General features: G+C 47.3%; 7 protein-coding genes across 7 annotated transcripts; 6 read left to right on the forward strand and 1 right to left on the reverse strand.

Moving 5' to 3' along the window:
• Positions 1-473: 473 nt before the first annotated feature.
• On the forward strand, positions 474-1,795 carry EYB26_009258 (uncharacterized protein; the record flags this gene model as incomplete). Its single annotated transcript, XM_054268508.1, has 4 exons — positions 474-667; positions 723-772; positions 836-1,658; positions 1,717-1,795. The coding sequence occupies 4 exons, from the start codon at positions 474-476 to the stop codon at positions 1,793-1,795; spliced, it is 1,146 nt and encodes a 381-aa protein (XP_054124483.1).
• A 905-nt stretch (positions 1,796-2,700) lies between these two features.
• Positions 2,701-3,801, forward strand: EYB26_009259 (uncharacterized protein; the record flags this gene model as incomplete). Its single annotated transcript, XM_054268509.1, has 2 exons — positions 2,701-3,013; positions 3,080-3,801. 2 exons carry the CDS (start codon positions 2,701-2,703, stop codon positions 3,799-3,801), a joined length of 1,035 nt encoding a protein of 344 aa, XP_054124484.1.
• A 46-nt stretch (positions 3,802-3,847) lies between these two features.
• Positions 3,848-4,943, reverse strand: EYB26_009260 (uncharacterized protein; the record flags this gene model as incomplete). The annotated part of the gene is made up of 2 exons (XM_054268510.1): positions 3,848-4,621; positions 4,683-4,943. 2 exons carry the CDS (start codon positions 4,941-4,943, stop codon positions 3,848-3,850), a joined length of 1,035 nt encoding a protein of 344 aa, XP_054124485.1.
• An 839-nt stretch (positions 4,944-5,782) lies between these two features.
• On the forward strand, positions 5,783-6,271 carry EYB26_009261 (uncharacterized protein; the record flags this gene model as incomplete). Its single annotated transcript, XM_054268511.1, has 1 exon — positions 5,783-6,271. One exon carries the CDS (start codon positions 5,783-5,785, stop codon positions 6,269-6,271), a length of 489 nt encoding a protein of 162 aa, XP_054124486.1.
• A 681-nt stretch (positions 6,272-6,952) lies between these two features.
• Positions 6,953-7,474, forward strand: EYB26_009262 (uncharacterized protein; the record flags this gene model as incomplete). Its single annotated transcript, XM_054268512.1, has 3 exons — positions 6,953-7,005; positions 7,069-7,305; positions 7,387-7,474. The coding sequence occupies 3 exons, from the start codon at positions 6,953-6,955 to the stop codon at positions 7,472-7,474; spliced, it is 378 nt and encodes a 125-aa protein (XP_054124487.1).
• Positions 7,475-11,801: 4,327 nt separating this feature from the next.
• Positions 11,802-13,060, forward strand: EYB26_009263 (uncharacterized protein; the record flags this gene model as incomplete). The annotated part of the gene is made up of 3 exons (XM_054268513.1): positions 11,802-12,457; positions 12,520-12,854; positions 12,927-13,060. 3 exons carry the CDS (start codon positions 11,802-11,804, stop codon positions 13,058-13,060), a joined length of 1,125 nt encoding a protein of 374 aa, XP_054124488.1.
• A 2,608-nt stretch (positions 13,061-15,668) lies between these two features.
• Positions 15,669-17,369, forward strand: EYB26_009264 (uncharacterized protein; the record flags this gene model as incomplete). The annotated part of the gene is made up of 1 exon (XM_054268514.1): positions 15,669-17,369. One exon carries the CDS (start codon positions 15,669-15,671, stop codon positions 17,367-17,369), a length of 1,701 nt encoding a protein of 566 aa, XP_054124489.1.
• Positions 17,370-17,856: the final 487 nt, after the last annotated feature.

Raw genomic sequence — 17,856 nt, forward strand, 5'->3', positions numbered from 1 at the left:
GCTTAGGGTTACGATATCCGCCAAGAAAGAGGCCTACCTTATCAATGTGGAGTAGCCTCTTATCAATGTTATCAGAAGGCGCATTTCAAAATGCCTCACCGATTTGCATCTTGAATCCAGGTTACCGTTAAGATCTTGATAGATTTAATCTAATGTAGCTCACACTACATCGGATCTGCAAATACCCCGTGCTCATTGATAAAGATGACACTACTCACTCGAGTGGCTCGAAACACCACCACTCGCACCCTTGAATCCCAGTCTACCGCAAGACGACTAGCTTCAACATCCATATCGCAAACCAAACTGTCAGGTCTAAAGATCAATACTACGCGACTGTGAGAGACTTTGCATGAGACGTGCGAATGGGGCGCAGCTCATCGCTATGGCGAGTACGTCAATTCACGAAGCCTCCCTCGCACCTAGATATCCCTTGTTGATAATATCCACACAGCAACCCCACAGACACAGGCATGGCCCGCCTCACGCTCACCGACGCTGATGCGAAAGTGCGTCGCTGGCTCAGCGACCAAGTCCAGAAACTAGGCTGTGCACTGCATATTGATCAGATGGGGAACATGTTCGCCAGGCAAAAAGGCCGATTGAACTCACCAGCACCCATGATCGCCATGGGTAGTCACCTAGATACCCAGCCCCGAGGAGGGAGGTATGATGGTATCTTGGGGATCATGGCTGCATTAGAAGTCCTTCGAACGATGAAGGAGAGCGGGTATCACACGGCGTTTGATGTTGGGTTGGTTAATTGGACAAAGTATGTTTACTTACCTATCGATATTGCAAAGGGAATTGTATTATTGATACTAGTTGTGTGAAGAAGGAGCCAGATTTCCCAAATCAATGACTTCCTCGGGGGTTTGGGCTGGCGACATACCCCTCCAGGAAGCATGGGATCTCCGCGACATCCACAATCCCAACATAACCCTCAAATCCGAACTTGAGCGACACAACTATCTCGGCGAAATCGCCTGCTCATATGACTCTGCATCTGGATACCCACTCAGCGCCCATTTCGAATTACACATCGAACAAGGCCCCATCTTGGAACACACTAACCGATCTATAGGCGTCGTCCAGGGCTCGCAGGCATATAGATGGCTAAGCTTTACCATCTCCGGTCGAGACGCGCATACCGGTACAACACCGCTTAGCGCACGCAGAGATCCGCTCCTGGCGGCCTCGAGAATGATAGCATCCTCTAACGAGATTGCGCAGCGATACGGCGCATTAGCGTCAACTGGGATATTCAAAATCCCCTCTAACGCGTCAACAAATACAATCGCTTCAGAAGTGACATTCACACTCGACATTCGTCATCCAGATGATACCGTGGTTGATACAGTGCAAGCAGAATGTCTTGAATCATTCAACAAGATCGCCGCGCAGGACGGAAAGGGTGTCTCGTTTGCATGGCAAATCGACACTGATTCCGCCGCGGTTCGGTTTGATGAAAACTGTATTAATGCGGTGAGAGCCGCAGCACATAATCTCGTAGGACCGGGTAAGTATATGGACATTACCAGTGGTGCGGGTCATGACGGCGTGTATACCAGTCGACGGTGCCCAACAACAATGATTTTTGTGCCGTGTCGCGATGGCGTTAGTCATAATCCGGAGGAGTATTGTTCGCTGGAAGATTGGTATGTTTTCCCACTCTAAACGGATGCGATGAGGGTTTGAGCTGATGTGTGGTTTCAGTGCGATTGGGACTCAAGCGTTGTTAGAGGCGGTCGTGTATTATGATAGGTTTCGGATGAAGCAAGAAGGTGAATCGTAAATGTAGTAGGTTCTCTACATTTGGTTGGAGATAGGTTGTGAAGGGTGCTTCGACATCGCTTTACAAAACGAGTTCATGTTCTGTTAGTTTCTCTGACCAAACACACTGAAAGCGCTACATGACAGGAATCTAGTCTCAACCTGCACTCTAATAGCTGAATCGCGATCCAGACAATTGCATATAGATGTACAACATTCCTGCCTACCATAGTCGACTTTCTGCACGACTCACGAACTGGAGCGACGATGTGCGGAGATACCCCGGAGTTAACCCCACAGCGCGTATTGATGCAAAAGTGGATACGGCGAGAAGACCGTTCTGCGAATCATGAGTCATGCGAGCCCGTCGCCTAATTTGGAGAGTCGGAGACGAGCCGATGCTGAGAATCGAGGGGATGATGCCGAGCGAGGGGAATCAACCACTGACGAAGCATATATAGTGTAAGTATCGTCAAGTTCCTATATATAGACTTGATCATGAGATATTTGTTCTCCTTGGGGTCCATTGATCATGATTGATGTAATGGGGGTAGAAGCACTAGCTAACTATAAGTGCTGGAAGAGCTCTACATACTACGAGATCAGTACACAACTCGCCCATTGCACGTTCATCTTGATAGCTCCTTGTCGGTCTTTTTGTCATGAAGCATCACGAGTTCGCATTGAGCGAATTTGAAGTAACTGAACCCTGGAGCAGTAACTAGGTACTGTAGGTCGGCTAATTTCCTATTTCGGAACAAACATACCTCCCCACTTTGCATGGGGCCTTGAACTTTTTGTGCTGAGTATAAAGCCCAGCGACGTTCTACATACCCCTCGCAAATAAAGCTTTAGATGAGGGAAGGCATTGGGGAAAAAAAAAACACCCAAAGAAATTCATAAGAGAAGATAAAAAACGAAGTCAAAATGTCGAAACCAATAATCCTTCACATCGGCGACCCCATCAAATACAACATTGAAATCCTCGACCGCCTCTCCTCCCAATTCACCATTATCAGACCATCGCTCGAAGAACGACAACGCGATGCATTCATGCAAGCCCTAAAAGACAAGAAATGGGGCGATTTCCAGGCCATATGCCGGCCCTTCTGGAACTCTGGAGGCGAAATGGGCCGTTGGGATAAGGAGTTAGTCCCTTTACTGCCAGAAAGTGTAAAAGTATTTGCGAGTGCAGGTGCGGGTTATGATTGGGCGGATGTGGATGTTTTGGCCGATCATGGTATTTCTCTCTCTTCTTCCTACTAGTTATGTAGTTATATACAGGCAAAACTAATGCAGAGGCAAGGAATTCTGTATTGCAACGGCGCAGCAGCATCCTCCGAAGCCGTCGCCGACACCGCCATCTACCACATCTTGAATGTCTTCCGCAACCTCAAATGGTCTCTGGTAGCCGCGCACTCCGGGTCCGCCGAACAATGGCAAGAAGCACACAAAAACACTCAACTCACAGCCTGGAACCCGCGCGGCAAAACCCTGGGCATGATCGGTCTCGGAAACATCGGCTACACAATCGCTGAAAAGGCATATCGCGCGTTTGGCATGAAGATCCTCTATCACGACCCATACCGCAAGTCGGCTGAACAAGAAAGGGCTATTGAAGCGACATATTGCGCTTCCAATGAGGAGCTGGTGTCTCAAGTAGACTGCGTCGTGCTCGCCATGCCCTTTGGTGGAAAGGAGATTATTGATGCAGAGTTGCTATCACATTTCCGTGATGGGTCTCGATTCATTAATATTGCGCGTGGAAAATTGGTGGATGAAGAGGCCGTCATTGCCGCGTTGGAGTCTGGAAAGCTGCATGCGGTCGGGCTTGACGTTCAATACAACGAACCCCATGTTCATCCCAAAATGGCTACCATGCGCAATGTAGCGTTAACGTGCCACACGGCTGGTGGTGCGATGGATACGGTGTTGGGATTCGAACGACTCGCCATGGAGAATTGTGAGAGGGTGATCTTGGGACAGGAGCCATTGACCGCTGTTAATAGGCATTTGATTAAGAAATAGATTGCCTCGGGGGGGGGGGGAAGTTAAAAATTGTTATTGCATCTATCTATGAACCGTACTTTCTAGTCAAATCCTTTCTAAGCGTCGTCTCGAATTCCTCTGGCTCCCGGCCCAGAATCTCTTTCAGCACAGGGGAGACAACCGCGCATTCACCGTTGCGTATAGCTTGCCACGCCGTCGCCCATTCGCGACTGAGATCGACGCCATGATACGTCAACAATGGCGGCACATGAGGCTGATTCGCATACTCCTCAACCGAGACTTGCTTAATCTTAACACTAATATCCCTACCCGTTCTTTCGCGGATGAGCTTCTCCAAAACCGCAACCACTTCGTTTAATGTAAGCACTTTTGGGCCTGACAGCAATAACGTGCTATTTGTAAACGGGAATCCCAACGGGTTTTGCATGTAAAGCTTAACAATCTTGGCGCTAGCTTCACCCAAATCATCGCGATTCGCCCACGCTACTCCCGGCGCAGACCCGTCGTGCGGAATCTTGATTTGAATCTCGCCGTGATCCCCGCCACCGCTTTGTCGTCGAGTGTTCTCATCGGTAATGACATCGATAACCTCCTGAGGCCGGAAAAAGGATGTATAAATCGGGAATGATTCGTGGTAGAGACCTTCTCGGAGGATGGTGAATGTAAAATCGGGTGCGCGGGTACGACCGAGTTCTTGCAGGTATGCCTCTGTATCGAGATGGGCGCGCATGACGAGTGCGTCGCTGGATTTGGAGAGGTTTCCGGCGAAGGCGAGCGAAGAGTAAAAAATGTGTTTTACGCCGCTGTGCAGGGCGGCGTCGATTGCTTTGCGGTGTGCCTACCCATTAATATTAGCGGAATGTACGACTAGAAAGGGAGGGCGTTGGCGGCATAGATACCCTCGATCGATGCTCGTGTTCACACGACGCATACGAAATCAAAAACAAAACCCCGACACCATCAAAGGCGCGATTCAGTGAGGCATCTTCATCATAATCTGCGTGCCGAACCACAGCACCTTGTCGACTATACTCAGCTAGAGTATCAGGTCTCCGCGCAACGAGGATCAAGCTGGATGCTGGGATGAGGGAAGATAGGTGCTTGACGATGCTGCCGCCGAGTGCGCCCGCGGCAGGGAAAATACCGATTTTCTTTTCCATTGTTAGTTTCAGGATTCAATTGAGCATGGAGGTGAAAAGATGGGTAGATTTTGGTGTACCTCAAGCTCGAGTTTATACGTCCCACATGTATAGTTAATAATTCCGTCATTGACAAGGTACGCCGTTAGGGTTAGTAATAGGGTTAGTAGTCCGCGCGGAGATTATCAACAACTCCACTCTACGGCACACTCTCTGGACGTTTGGCAACCAACGCATTTGATAAGGCTGACTCGATCAGGAGGCCATTTGATATGTCCCACCTTGAATTCAATACTCCATAGATACGTAGTAATCAAGCTGTATACCCCTTAACGAACATATCGGTCATTGGTTTGTATGATCGGCGGGAAGAACCAATCACATTCCAGGTTGTACAGCTCTGGTTCTCGTGAATCAGGGACCAGTGGTCATGTCTTTGCGAGTTGGATGTCCTAGTCAGGAGGGTTGAGTTTATTGGCACATCCTGACGTGTAAGTGTAAAAAACCACGAGACCGTCCAGAGAAGAAGAGAAGAAGAGATTTCCCCGGATTTTCTTTTTTTAGGCATGTTTCACAGCTCCCCCTACGGTAGCCAACGGTAGCTGTTGGCGCTCTGATTGGCGCATTCGGAGTCGTAGCCAAAGATAGAAATCATATAGCCTCACCTGCAATCAGCCAGTGACGAAACTGAGACATGTCCTTGGCCTTACCTGATACTCTGTATATACATACGTACTAGGTATGTAGTAGCTGAGCAACCTCTCTTGCGTTGTTTCGTCTCTCTATGCTCATCACCGACATAGACAGCACCAAATCGAACACACATCTGTTAACATCCTCATACTCCTCTCGACATCGAAATGTCCGCTATACCAACCGGCTACTCCCCCTCCACACTCTCAACGGGCATGTCATCCTGCGCGATACCCATCTTCGAAATTCCCACCGACGACGCCGCCTGCGGCATCCACCCAACCCGGCTCTCAAATGCCACTGAGGTGCTTTCCCTTTGCTGTGGCGTCGCATCAGTAGTTACCTACGCCGGCGGCTGCGCAGCCTACTGTCTCGCCCAGAGGCAGACTATCTCGTCCCTGCAATCGTGTTTTATAAATAATGGCGGAGATCCGTTCTGTAATGCTCTATTCAATGCTACCGCCACCGCCGCGGTTAGCAGTGCTTCCAGTACGGGGGCCAGTTCAACGGGTACAAGGACAGGGACGGCGACAGGGTCGAGTGCGTCGAGTACAAGTTCGCCTGGTGCTGCTGTCAAGACGATGAAAGTTTCAACGGGGGGCGTGAGTGTTATTGCGTTGTTGATTTGTTCGACTTTGTTTGGGGCATTGGCTTAATCCTTTGGAACTTGGAACTGAAAGGGGGTTTGATTAGTTTAATTCGACTAATGGGATTCCATGAAGCCTCTTATTTGAGCGAGCAGGGAATCGGTTCTCTCCGTCTATGATGCTAGTACCTTAATTGTTTATTAATCATGTACTTTTACTTTCTACTTATGCATCACTAGGTACCTAATGACTCAGAATAATACACATCTGACCACCGAGCACCTGATCAACAAAGGGACATTTAATAGCTAATAAGCCATACCAGTAAAATTAAACAAAGCATCAATTCTATCACAGGAGGTTGGTTCGCCTCCACTAACCCCTTATCACAGATACGATACGGTAGGTAAGAGATGGAAGGAAATCATCTCCGAAATCCCGCCTCAACGCCACCAAATAAAACGTTATCAACACTTCAAATCAACACAATCCAATATTGCCATTGTCATCACACACCAACAAGTCATCACTCTCTGAAAGTATTACATGGTCTTGGGATTATTCAAGTGGTGGTGGTGGATGTGACGTCACCCGCCACAACTCAGGATTTATACACCCGGTTCAATCCCGGCATCCACTTCCTTTGTGTCTTCTTGAATCTTTATCGAAAAATCAAAAGACGAAAGTCAACCCAATTCTGTTTACAGAATAAAAGAAGAATAGAGAGAGAGAAAAAAAAAAAAAAAAAACATGCCTCGCTCACAATCCCCAAATCCAACTCGACAGGAGGCTGGATTTAAAGCGTATGCTCATTGCCCTACCCCCAACTCAAAAAGAAGAAGAAAACAGATTAACTTCTGGGATAGGACCCTGAACAACCCCAACGTCTCCGCCAGCGCCAAAGAGCACGCCCGGCACGTCCTCGAGGACCAATTCGGCGATGTAATTGAACAAGTCAACGTCCCCGGCGGCGAAGCTGCGCCTACTCAAGCCGAGCCCGGTGCTCCCAGTGGGGGTGGACCTGGAAAGTATGGATCGGAGAATGTGACTACCAGTCGTGGCGATCAGAGGAACAGGACTAATGTTGTTAGGGGGTATAAAGCGTGAGTTTGAAAAAAGAAGAAAAAGGGGGGGGGGGGCGGGGTTGACGAGAGAAGCAAAGAGCTAACGGGTGTTTTTTATAGGGCGGCGCATAACAAAGCCAACACAGACCAGGGACGACAGCATGCTAGAAGCGCGTTGGAGGATATGGGTGTTAATCCTGAAGAGTAAATTGCCTCTCGAGAAGAATGGGGAAGAGAGGGTTGGATGCGAGTCTAATTGATGACTCCGTAGTATGATCTGAATTGTGTTGGTATATCTAGACTTGAGATTGTGAATATGTACATACTGTTGACCGTTCTGTATTTATTGTGTTTATTTCAAGATTGAATGTCCGTTTTCTGTTTATGCCTGGTTTCTTGTCGCGAATATAGTCACTGACGGAACTGAGGATGTACACGCCGAGGCTGAGAACTCCCGAACGATTGGAGAGCACAATCTGTAAATACTAACTGGTTAATGCCCATCACTTGAATGCCTATCTACGCTGTTTTTCAAGTGGGTGGAGGAATCTTATCGTCCCGGTGACTGTGTATACACTTCATCAGATACATTGTGATCAGATTTAACCTCAGACAAAGCCTTCTCCGTAACGGTCGTCATCTACTGCCTCTTCTCGCAAATACCGGTGAGAAATGCGCTGATGACAACGAGATCTGCTCGCGTGCGATTGTAGAATATCTTGGATAAATGACATCAAACCGTTTCTCTCGAGTGATTGGCTATACTTGTAGCAACATCCATGGATGTCCTGGGCGAACTTTTGCCGTTTATCCGGAATGCATGCCTGTGTGTTTAGGCACCCAACCTTAGTTACAAAACATGGAGCAATTTTGACAGGAAAATAGAAGAGAGTGAAAGTATTCATTGGCTCAGGAAATGGTGCTTATCAAAGATTCGTGAAATGACTAGACTTGACGGAAAGAGAATTGAAAAGAGTATCAACCCCGCACCAAATTCACGGTGTCTTCGACGTCTTACCATTTCAGGGATAATTGCAACTATGAAAAGACTCAGATGGGAGAACTTGCCGTCATGTGACCTCGAACCATGGTCATGAGCATCAACGAGCGACCCTGGGGAGGAGTCACGACCAACAGTCGACAAGCTCTGGCTCTATCACCTCTGCAAGGAACATGCATCATTCCATGATCTGATGATCTCCAACAACCGGGATGGACGATTCAGGAACAAACCTCTAGTCCATACGTTTACTCGGGTACAAATGAGTTGCTATCACGACTTCAGGGATGCATGAGCACCCCTGTCAATATGGGTTTGGTGTTGTCCACGTACAGAGAACAACATCCACAGCACTTTCTGACGTGTGGTGTACAGGAGATAACGACCCCCGACTTCGGAATCCTTATCAATCTCACTTGTTCGAAAACCGCCGGCTAAATCGAGACAGTGCATAGTAGTACTGGTGTCCTACTACTACTAACTACCTACTACAGCGTACATAGTACATACACTGTGCGACACTGCGACAGATGTCGTGAAACTGCCCGGGCTTTGTTGTTTGTACCCGCAGCAAAGATAAGGCGAACCATCAAGCTAGGTAGCTTTATCTACTCACGGCTTAGCACTTGCCAGGTCCTTGCGGAATAGAGGCTTGCATCCGAGACGCCCCTGAATATATGACATGATCAACGAACTCTATATACGAACTTTATATATGCTATACTTCCTAAGTTGCATAGGTAGCTCCATGTGCAACGAGACTCGCGAGTCAGTCATGATGAAGCGAGCAACTACCGACATCGTGGTTCCAGATTCCGAGTTTTTTTTTTTTTTTTTTCAGATCAATGCAGGTCGCACAGTCCAATACCCACCGAACTGACCGACTAGACGAATTCCAGTATACATACTACGTACTACAGTAGTACGTATTCTTTGACGATCGCACTGGTGCCATCACCGATGAGTCGGTTCGCGTCTCTAATTGGTCCAATGCATTGTCGGGTCGTCAGTCCGTCGAATTCAAAATCCAACCGCACTAGCGTTCGTTCTTCATCTAAGTTAACTAGTTAGTTAACTTATCTTCGTTTTATTGCTTACGATATACAAGTCGAACAATAGAAAAAAGAGTACACCGGGGATCGGCAGGTTAAAACCCGTTGTGCCGTGGTGGGGATGCCTTCCGGTGCTGTCATCAGTGTTGCATCCCGAGTTGGAAATTCTACGTACGTATACACATCCCTAAGCTAATAACTAATCCGCTGGCGTGTTTTCCGGTGGAGATTGCGAAAGCCGCGGCGAGATTTGGTGCATTTCAAGCTGCTCCAGATGTGATATGTACCCGGAAGCTATGGCTGACCATCATTGTTGATCAACGGAGCGGTGAGTATACATGTTACTGTAGTATACAAACGATAGCATTAATATCATTAGTTATGTTAGGAATTCGAATTTGCTAATGAAAATAATCGAGCTTGCTCGCACGTTGTTGTTAACCAACGGATGTTTCTGCATAACTCCGGAAAAAAACCGAACTATGAAACAAAAAAGCTTACCTCGGATTGGACACCAAGGGCCTGGCTTGAGACTCGCGCTGGTGGTTTCTCTTACCAATACAATGCAAGGGTGTTCGATTGACAATCTGCTCCATAGCCAATCACGCACTCAGCGGCGGCCATTTGTGGAAGTACACCAATGACATAGGACGTAAGTACGTAGTATGTAGCACGTACTTTATACATTAATATCATGCTCAATGATTCAAGATCAACGAGATCAACAGAACCTACGGTACACCTTCCTCTTCAATGGCGCCCTTGCCTAACCTCGCGGGCTGTATGTAGCCTGTAGGTCCTCAAATGGCCTCCATCTCAATGCCCCACTTAGACTACTAACGGTCGAGCTTCCAAATTGCCTTATCAACGCCGGGTTGGCGGGATGCTTAGAAATGAGAACCTCATACGTACTGGGTAGGGTAAAATGGAGTTCGCTGTATTTTTCTGGCAGCGGTGAGTTTACCACACTCGGCATCGTCGTCGCTACGGGACTACTCTTGAACGTACGTGCATACGGACGTACCTTTATCATACGAACGGACAGTCGATCAATTCCTTTCAATCCGGCCGTCCTTTCGTGGCCATGCTGAATACGTCCTACGTACACGTACAGCAGTGTGGAGCAGCCACCGTCGGGAAACGCTGCACTCAAGTGGCCTAGCTCGGCATACTACCGAGTAAGCTTATCAAATCCAGGCCAGCGTATCCCTCACAACATCCGAGTCTTCACCGGGAAAATTATTTATGCAGGCCTGGTTATATGAAATCGAGATCCAGGATCCAACGGTCGTAAACAGGGGATGTCTGGCTGTTGTTTTGGTTGAATCCGATAAATGAGCGATACCCCGGCTGTTCCAAACTTCCAACGCGAAACTAAACGTGCTAAATTTCCTTAGCCTGGAGTTAAATTTTCCACAATCACAAAGCCCCCTTCGACTCTTCGAGTCTCCTTCCAACGGCGATGAGGCAACCCGTGCAGGGATGCCGCCAGTGCCCTTATTGTCCTCTGATAACGCTGGATTCGGGCCTATCACTCGACTGCGCTCAATATGCAACCCCCGACAGGGATATCTCCCTTCGTCCACCAGTCGCAGAGAACGTTCGATGCATGTTCTGACGTTTGCCGATATCGTTATCTCCCCCCCCATCGCTTTTGTCCAGTCATGGATTTCACCACCGCGCAACGATAACGGAGCCAGGCTCACGCACGACTCACATCAGTCGATTTCTTGCCGTAATCTTTGCTAGTCATCTTTTGTTGTAGCCACTGAATCTAGCACGCCCCCCGGCAGCTCGAGAGATTGCAAGGATTCGTATTGAATTCGCAATTTACCCGCTTTGTGGTCCCCCTCCCAACAACTCAATTAACTGCGCGCGCCCGCTAAGACTTTTCGCAAGTTAATTCTTTTGGATTTCGAAGCATCCTTGACCGCCACTCTCGTCAATCCGGATCGGAAAACCCATTTCTTTTTTTTTAGGCGACGGTTCGACATGTGATATCGATGACATCTCGCTCCGTACAGGCCTTTGCTTTCCCATTGATGGAGCCCTTCCCAAGCACCAGATTGTTTATCTGGGCCGAGTCAAACGGGAATTCTCTCCTCGAAAGCGGGCACCCAACTGCATCGTTTCCGGCATAATGACCCAACTCAAATGCAAGCCTAGTTCTTCTCCTGCTGATGGTGGGCCTTTATACTGGATCCTAACAGATAGTATAATCACCAATTCCTCTGTGTTTCACAATTTAGATCCGCTCGAGGACTCGAAGGGGGATTTATAGTCCCATAGGGACGTCACAAGACTCGCTCCAACTTTTGTTCCTCGAAAAAATTTTATTTTCGCGCGGTAAACTCGCCTGCTCTTTTATTGTTATTATTTTTTTTTTCCTTTCCAAAGGAGAAATCCCTCACTACCGTGCCTTCCCCTCTGGGCTCGACCACATCCATCACGGCCAATAGCCTTTCTTGCTTTCTTGTCTTGCAATGTCTCAAACACTCACGCTCACAGCGACAAAGGCTGAAAAGCCGATAAGCTACGATATCAATATTCCTTACGTCAGTGTCTCCGAGGAGACCAAAAAGAATGTCAAATATTCCCATTACCTACCAACCTGGGACAAGGTCTGGTTTGACCCGCTGCCTTCATTCGACTACCAGGACCCCGCTCTGCGGGTAAAGGACAAGTCTAAGCCGAATTTGTTGTCGTCTACCGCCAGAATATCACACATCCAACCCTGCATTGGCAGTATTGTCGAGGGGGTGCAATTGAACAAGCTTTCCGATGCCGCCAAAGATGAACTTGCATTGCTGATTGCCGAGCGCAAGGTCGTGGCCTTTCCCGACCAGGACCTTATCGATGCTGGCCCCGAAGAGCAGTACAGCTTTATGCGCCATTTCGGCAAGCCGAACTATCAGCCCATCTCCGGGTCGATGAAAGGCTACCCAGGTTTCCATATCATTCACCGAGACGGGAATGTGGATGAGATCAACCGCTTCCTGGAGCAACGCACAACCACCACTTTATGGCATCAGGACGTCAGCTACGAGATTCAGCCTCCTGCCTATGTCATGCTAGGCTTGCTCCAGGGGCCCGACGTCGGTGGAGACACCGTCTTTGCCGCTACAGACGCTGCATACAAGTGAGTCTTCGGAACCTGCCGAGCCGCTTTGGGTCAGATCGAGGCTAACCAACTTGTTGTAGGAGACTATCCCCCACTTTCCAATCCTTTATCGACAATCTCAAGGCAGTCCACACCTCTGCTAAAATGATCGCCCACGCCAGGCTAACTGGCGGCTTGGTGCGCAAGGACCCGGTGGAGAGCGTCCACCCTCTTGTCCGCGTGCACCCCGTGACCGGCGAAAAATGTCTCTTTATCAATGGCGAATTCATCACCAAGATTCAGGGACTGAAGGAACCTGAGTTCCGCGTCCTGCAAGATTTCCTCATGCAACATCTCATCACTGGTCATGACTTCCAGGCTCGCGTGCGATGGCAGCCTCGTACTGTAGTCATGTTTGACAACCGGTCAACAATACGTAAGTTTTCCTTTTTTTTTTTTTATAACCTATCCATGAAAACAATCTGATCCGATCTAACAATGAGTATAGACTCCGCTATCGTTGATTACCTCGACGAAGACCACGGCGCAAAACCGCGCCACATCTTCCGACTTTGCGCTCTAGGCGAACAACCCATTCCAGTCAGCCCTCAAAACACAACCACCATTCCAATCTCAAAATAACTTTGGACTCTTTTTTTTTACCCCTTTAACGAAGAGACGACACAAAAACTCATTTTACGACCCCATTTTAATCTCGCTAATTGATAGACTCGTTAACTTTGGCGTTCTTCGGTTATCAGCTTCGTTCATCTTTCTTTTCTCCCTGTGCTTGTTTTGTGTTATGTTTCCGGGACTCTGGGTTATATACATTCGGATTTTCTGGAATTTTTTCTTTTTTTCTTTTTTCCTTTTTTTGTTTTGGCTTCTTGGATAGACCGGATATTTAGATCGTTTTTTGTTTTTTTGTTTTGGCCAACTTTGTTTTGATTTCGTTCGTTGTGTCTGTTTTTCCTTGCAAGCGTGAAAAGATTTTTTTTTTTTTTTTTCATTTCGTCGTTTTGGCTGCATCTCATACAAGAGTATTATAATCCATGACAAGCCTTCGCGTGTTCGCGAGGTTTAATCTCTTCTCTCCAACGGTTTTGATGATATCGACATAGGATTAGAATCTGATTAGTAGTCATCTAAGATTTTGTGTTAAATGTCTTCGCTAGGGAAGTAGGCAACTGTTTCCCTATACTAGCTACCTCAATACCTAATAACAAAATATATTTGCGACACGCCAAGTTTCGAAAGCATAGTCAGGTAGATCTTGACCTGGTGTTCCTGATATAGGTGGTCCTTGGCAAAGATGCTCTATGCTTCGGATGACTTTTGAAGTAATTGGGATGTGATATTATGTAGGGTACCTGAAAACGCATATGCTTCATTTCCACTTCCACTTCCACCATCATCATCTATGCTTCCAGCTGTCAAGACGAGGCTCCATATCCTCTTTATCGCATTCGAGCACATCTGAGCTCCGAGGCAACAACGAGCACCCCCTAATAGACTTTTTCTTCCCCTCCTTTTAAGGGCGCCCTATAGTGGGGGTCTCATCTAGGCCTCCAGATTCATATATCATAGTCGATATCCCCTCTCACTTCCTCCTTTCGGACTGAAATCCGATGAGAAACATTGATTCAAATTCAAAGCCCTTGTGGCATGACGTACGTCAGCGTTGTCCTCTAATTTATGACTCGTGCAACGGAAGGGCAGATTTAGCACCTAAAGCTCGAGTAAAGTAGTTTTGCCATGTAACCCTGAATCATCTGACACGGTCGTTGTTACTTATTTGGGACTCGAGGGGATCTCTGGCGGCGCTTTGGATGGACTACGATAGTTGCAAACTGCGGGGATTTGGAGCCATGATCGGGATTTATTTGTGAAAATTCAAAACTAAAAAGCGTATTGATAGGCAGATCTGTGGGTTTACCTGCTATGTATGGAGTCTTCTTTTTTGCGGAGTGTGGGTATAACAGGGATTTTTAACGCCGTAGGTATGTATTGTATAAGTTACCCCCGTAACCCCGCATTGTGGCACGAACGATCCCGAGGTCTGACCAGGGTTTTTTCTTCAGGCTATTTGCAACTGCCGGGTTTTGTAAGATGGATCCGATCATAGATCGAACTTTTTCTGTGATTAATCAAAGACGTGCCCTACTGTTGGGTCTTGATGAGCTTCTTCAACATTCTTTTTTCTCTATCATCTCATTGCACAAACACCGATTTTTCGAGGACAATACGATTCACTGCTTCGACCCCTTTAAGACACCAAACTCATGCTCTTCCAACTTGTGGGCGTCTGTCAGTGCATGAGCTTGTCCATGAAATTCTTGCGGTCAGCCCAAAGTATGAATTCCACCTAACTTCCACTTAGGGCAAGACATCCGATCCTGCAGGTCTTGGTTTTTCTAGATCGAGTTTGAATTATGGATATTCCGGAGAATGAAATAAAAATCTACTTAGATAATCAGTCTCTAGAATGCAGCATTTCTCTAATGACTGACGTATTTCGTTTCTCAACCACATCGCTCCTCAAAGTCAATGTCTCTTCCTTCTCGTTGCTACGTATAACGTGCGTACTCGTTGAAGCGAGTACACTATAGAAACCCTAAAGATCCGCCTCCTTAATTGACTTTTATACAACTATATAATATAAGATTGATGTCAGTACGTAGTAGTCGCTCGTCAGCTCGATTGGTGCCAGCTGACCTTGTAAAATACACGGATCGCGCAGCATTCCTCGAGATGGCGCTTATTGGTACATCTTTCTTGCACATGCTACAGCGCGTGACGTTAAGCATATCACATCGCCCTTAATCCGTGATTTATTCAATGTTTTTCTGCTCACCTCTACTTTGAAGCTTTTAGAAATCAAACTTCGCAGCAATAAAGTTGCGAAATTACTCCGGTAAGGCTGGAAGCCCGCTTTTAAAATGTAGTCTTAGTAGTATCCACACCACCTCAACTTTTTTCAGGTCACCTGGACTAAAATTCATTTATGAATTTGAATAACCGAGGCCATGAATTATACACATGTGCAATTCGAGATGCGCGTCAAAGGGAAAAGGAACAAATATTTATATACCGCGTGTTTGGGTGGATCAAAAGTCCTGGATCTGCGAAACAAGGGATAAGAAGACAGGCAACCACCACAGCAGCAGTAGCAGCCCTAACTTCAGAAATCGCAATCATTGGAGTGTAAAAAGTCTATCTACAAGTTGGTGACTCTTCTAATACTTCTAACATGAAGTGGCCACTTACACTTCTGGCCCTGGGTTTGGTACCGTATGCTACAGAGGCCGCTCCAGTAGAGGAAGTGAAGCGACAAATCACACCCACAGTCACCATTGCAGCTCCAGCTGCTACCATTGTCGGTGCCAGCTCTGGCACCGTTGATGTCTTCAATGGCATCCCCTTTGCTAAGCCGCCAACTGGCCCCTTACGACTCAAACCCCCAGTAGCCCTAACGTCCGGACTGGGAAAAGTGACTGCCACAGGCATAGCACAGTCTTGTCCTCAAATGTTCTTCTCAGACTCTTTGAACAGTCTGACTGGCATACTTGGAACGCTTATTAATTTGCCCCTACTTCAAGACATCACTGACGCCGGGGAGGATTGCCTAACCGTCAACGTCATCCGACCCAAGGGTGCTGGCCCTACGTCCAAGTTACCAGTTCTGTTCTGGATTTTTGGCGGTGGATTCGAACTCGGTGGGACTTCTACCTATGATGGTACATCGATTGTTGAAAATGCCATTGCCAAGGGAACACCCATTATCTTTGTTGCCGTCAACTACCGCGTTGGTGGATTTGGGTTCTTGGCTGGCAAGGAGATTCTAGCAGACGGATCTAGCAATCTTGGTCTTCTCGACCAGAGACTCGGTCTTCAATGGGTTGCTGATAATATTGCACAATTTGGTGGAGACCCCACCAAAGTTACCATCTGGGGTGAATCGGCAGGGTCCATCTCAGTCTTGGATCAAATGCTTTTGTATGATGGAGATAATACATACAAGGGCCAGCCCCTCTTCCGTGGTGCAATCATGGACTCGGGCAGCATCGTCCCTACAAACCCAGTAGATGGTGGTGCCGCGCAAAAGGTCTATGACTCCGTCGTCTCAGCTGCAGGCTGCTCACGTGCAAGTGATACCTTGAATTGTCTTCGGGGACTCGACTATACCACCTATCTTAACGCAGCCAACTCTGTACCTGGTATCCTCAGTTACAACTCAGTTGCTCTATCCTATCTACCACGACCGGATGGGAAAATCCTTACCGACAGCCCGGAAATACTAGTTAAAAACGGAAAATACGCACCGGTTCCTATGATCATTGGAGACCAAGAGGATGAAGGCACATTATTTGCCCTTTTCCAGTCCAACCTCACCACCACGCAGCAAGTCATCGACTATCTCCAAAACGTCTTTTTCTCGTACGACGGAAACAAGACCATCGTTGAAGGACTCGTCAAAGCCTACCCAGATGACGCCACCTTTGGCTCGCCCTTCAGAACCGGCACGCGGAATAACTGGTACCCTCAATACAAGCGCCTGGCCGCCATCCTTGGTGATGCGGTCTTTACACTCACACGTCGCGCATTTCTGAACCTAGCCAACGCCGCCAATCCAAGTATACCAAGCTGGTCATACCTTTCCTCTTATGACTACGGTACCCCCATTATCGGCACCGGCCATGGAACAGATATCCTGCAAGTCTTCTACGGCATTGTGCCGGATTATGCCTCTGCAGCGATCTGGTCATACTACCTTTCATTCATATATAACCTTGATCCCAATGCAAATACGACATACCCGGCCTGGCCGCGGTGGAGTACAGGGAATAAGTTGATAAATTTCAACGCTAATAGTGCTGCGACAATAACGGATGACTTCCGTCAGACGCAGTACGAGTATATATATAAGTATATGTCAAATATCAGGGTATAGTTTTTAAAGGTATATATAATGAAGTTTATGTTTTCCATTCAATATTGAACCTTTGAGCTAATCCTATCGTATCGAACTTGTGCATGTGTAAGACCTGGGAGTAATTGAATGTGGATCATTTTTAACAACACAAGCAATGGAGAGTTATAAAGATTTCATAGGCGTGTTACTTTCAGTAATTCAGAAAGCAGCGTCTTGTTACCTAGGTAGGCACTTTGATATATCGGGAATGTCTAAATCGTCAGGGTGATAATACAAATCGGCACAATCATCCATGTTATATGGTCTAGCTACTAACTTATCCCAACCTCGCCTAACATTTCAATCAATAACTTCCTGAACAGACGACATACTTGCTTTGATGTTATCAATATTCAAAAGAATTCATCCCCGAAACCCGATGCTTTGCCGGCGCTTCATCTTCAACAATCCATATCCCGGGACGGATTACAATATCTCGACGGGCCGGTGAGAATATCAATCGAAA

This window comes from Talaromyces marneffei, chromosome 7, assembly GCF_009556855.1.
Source record: "Talaromyces marneffei chromosome 7, complete sequence".
Classification (NCBI taxonomy): Eukaryota; Fungi; Ascomycota; class Eurotiomycetes; order Eurotiales; family Trichocomaceae; genus Talaromyces; species Talaromyces marneffei.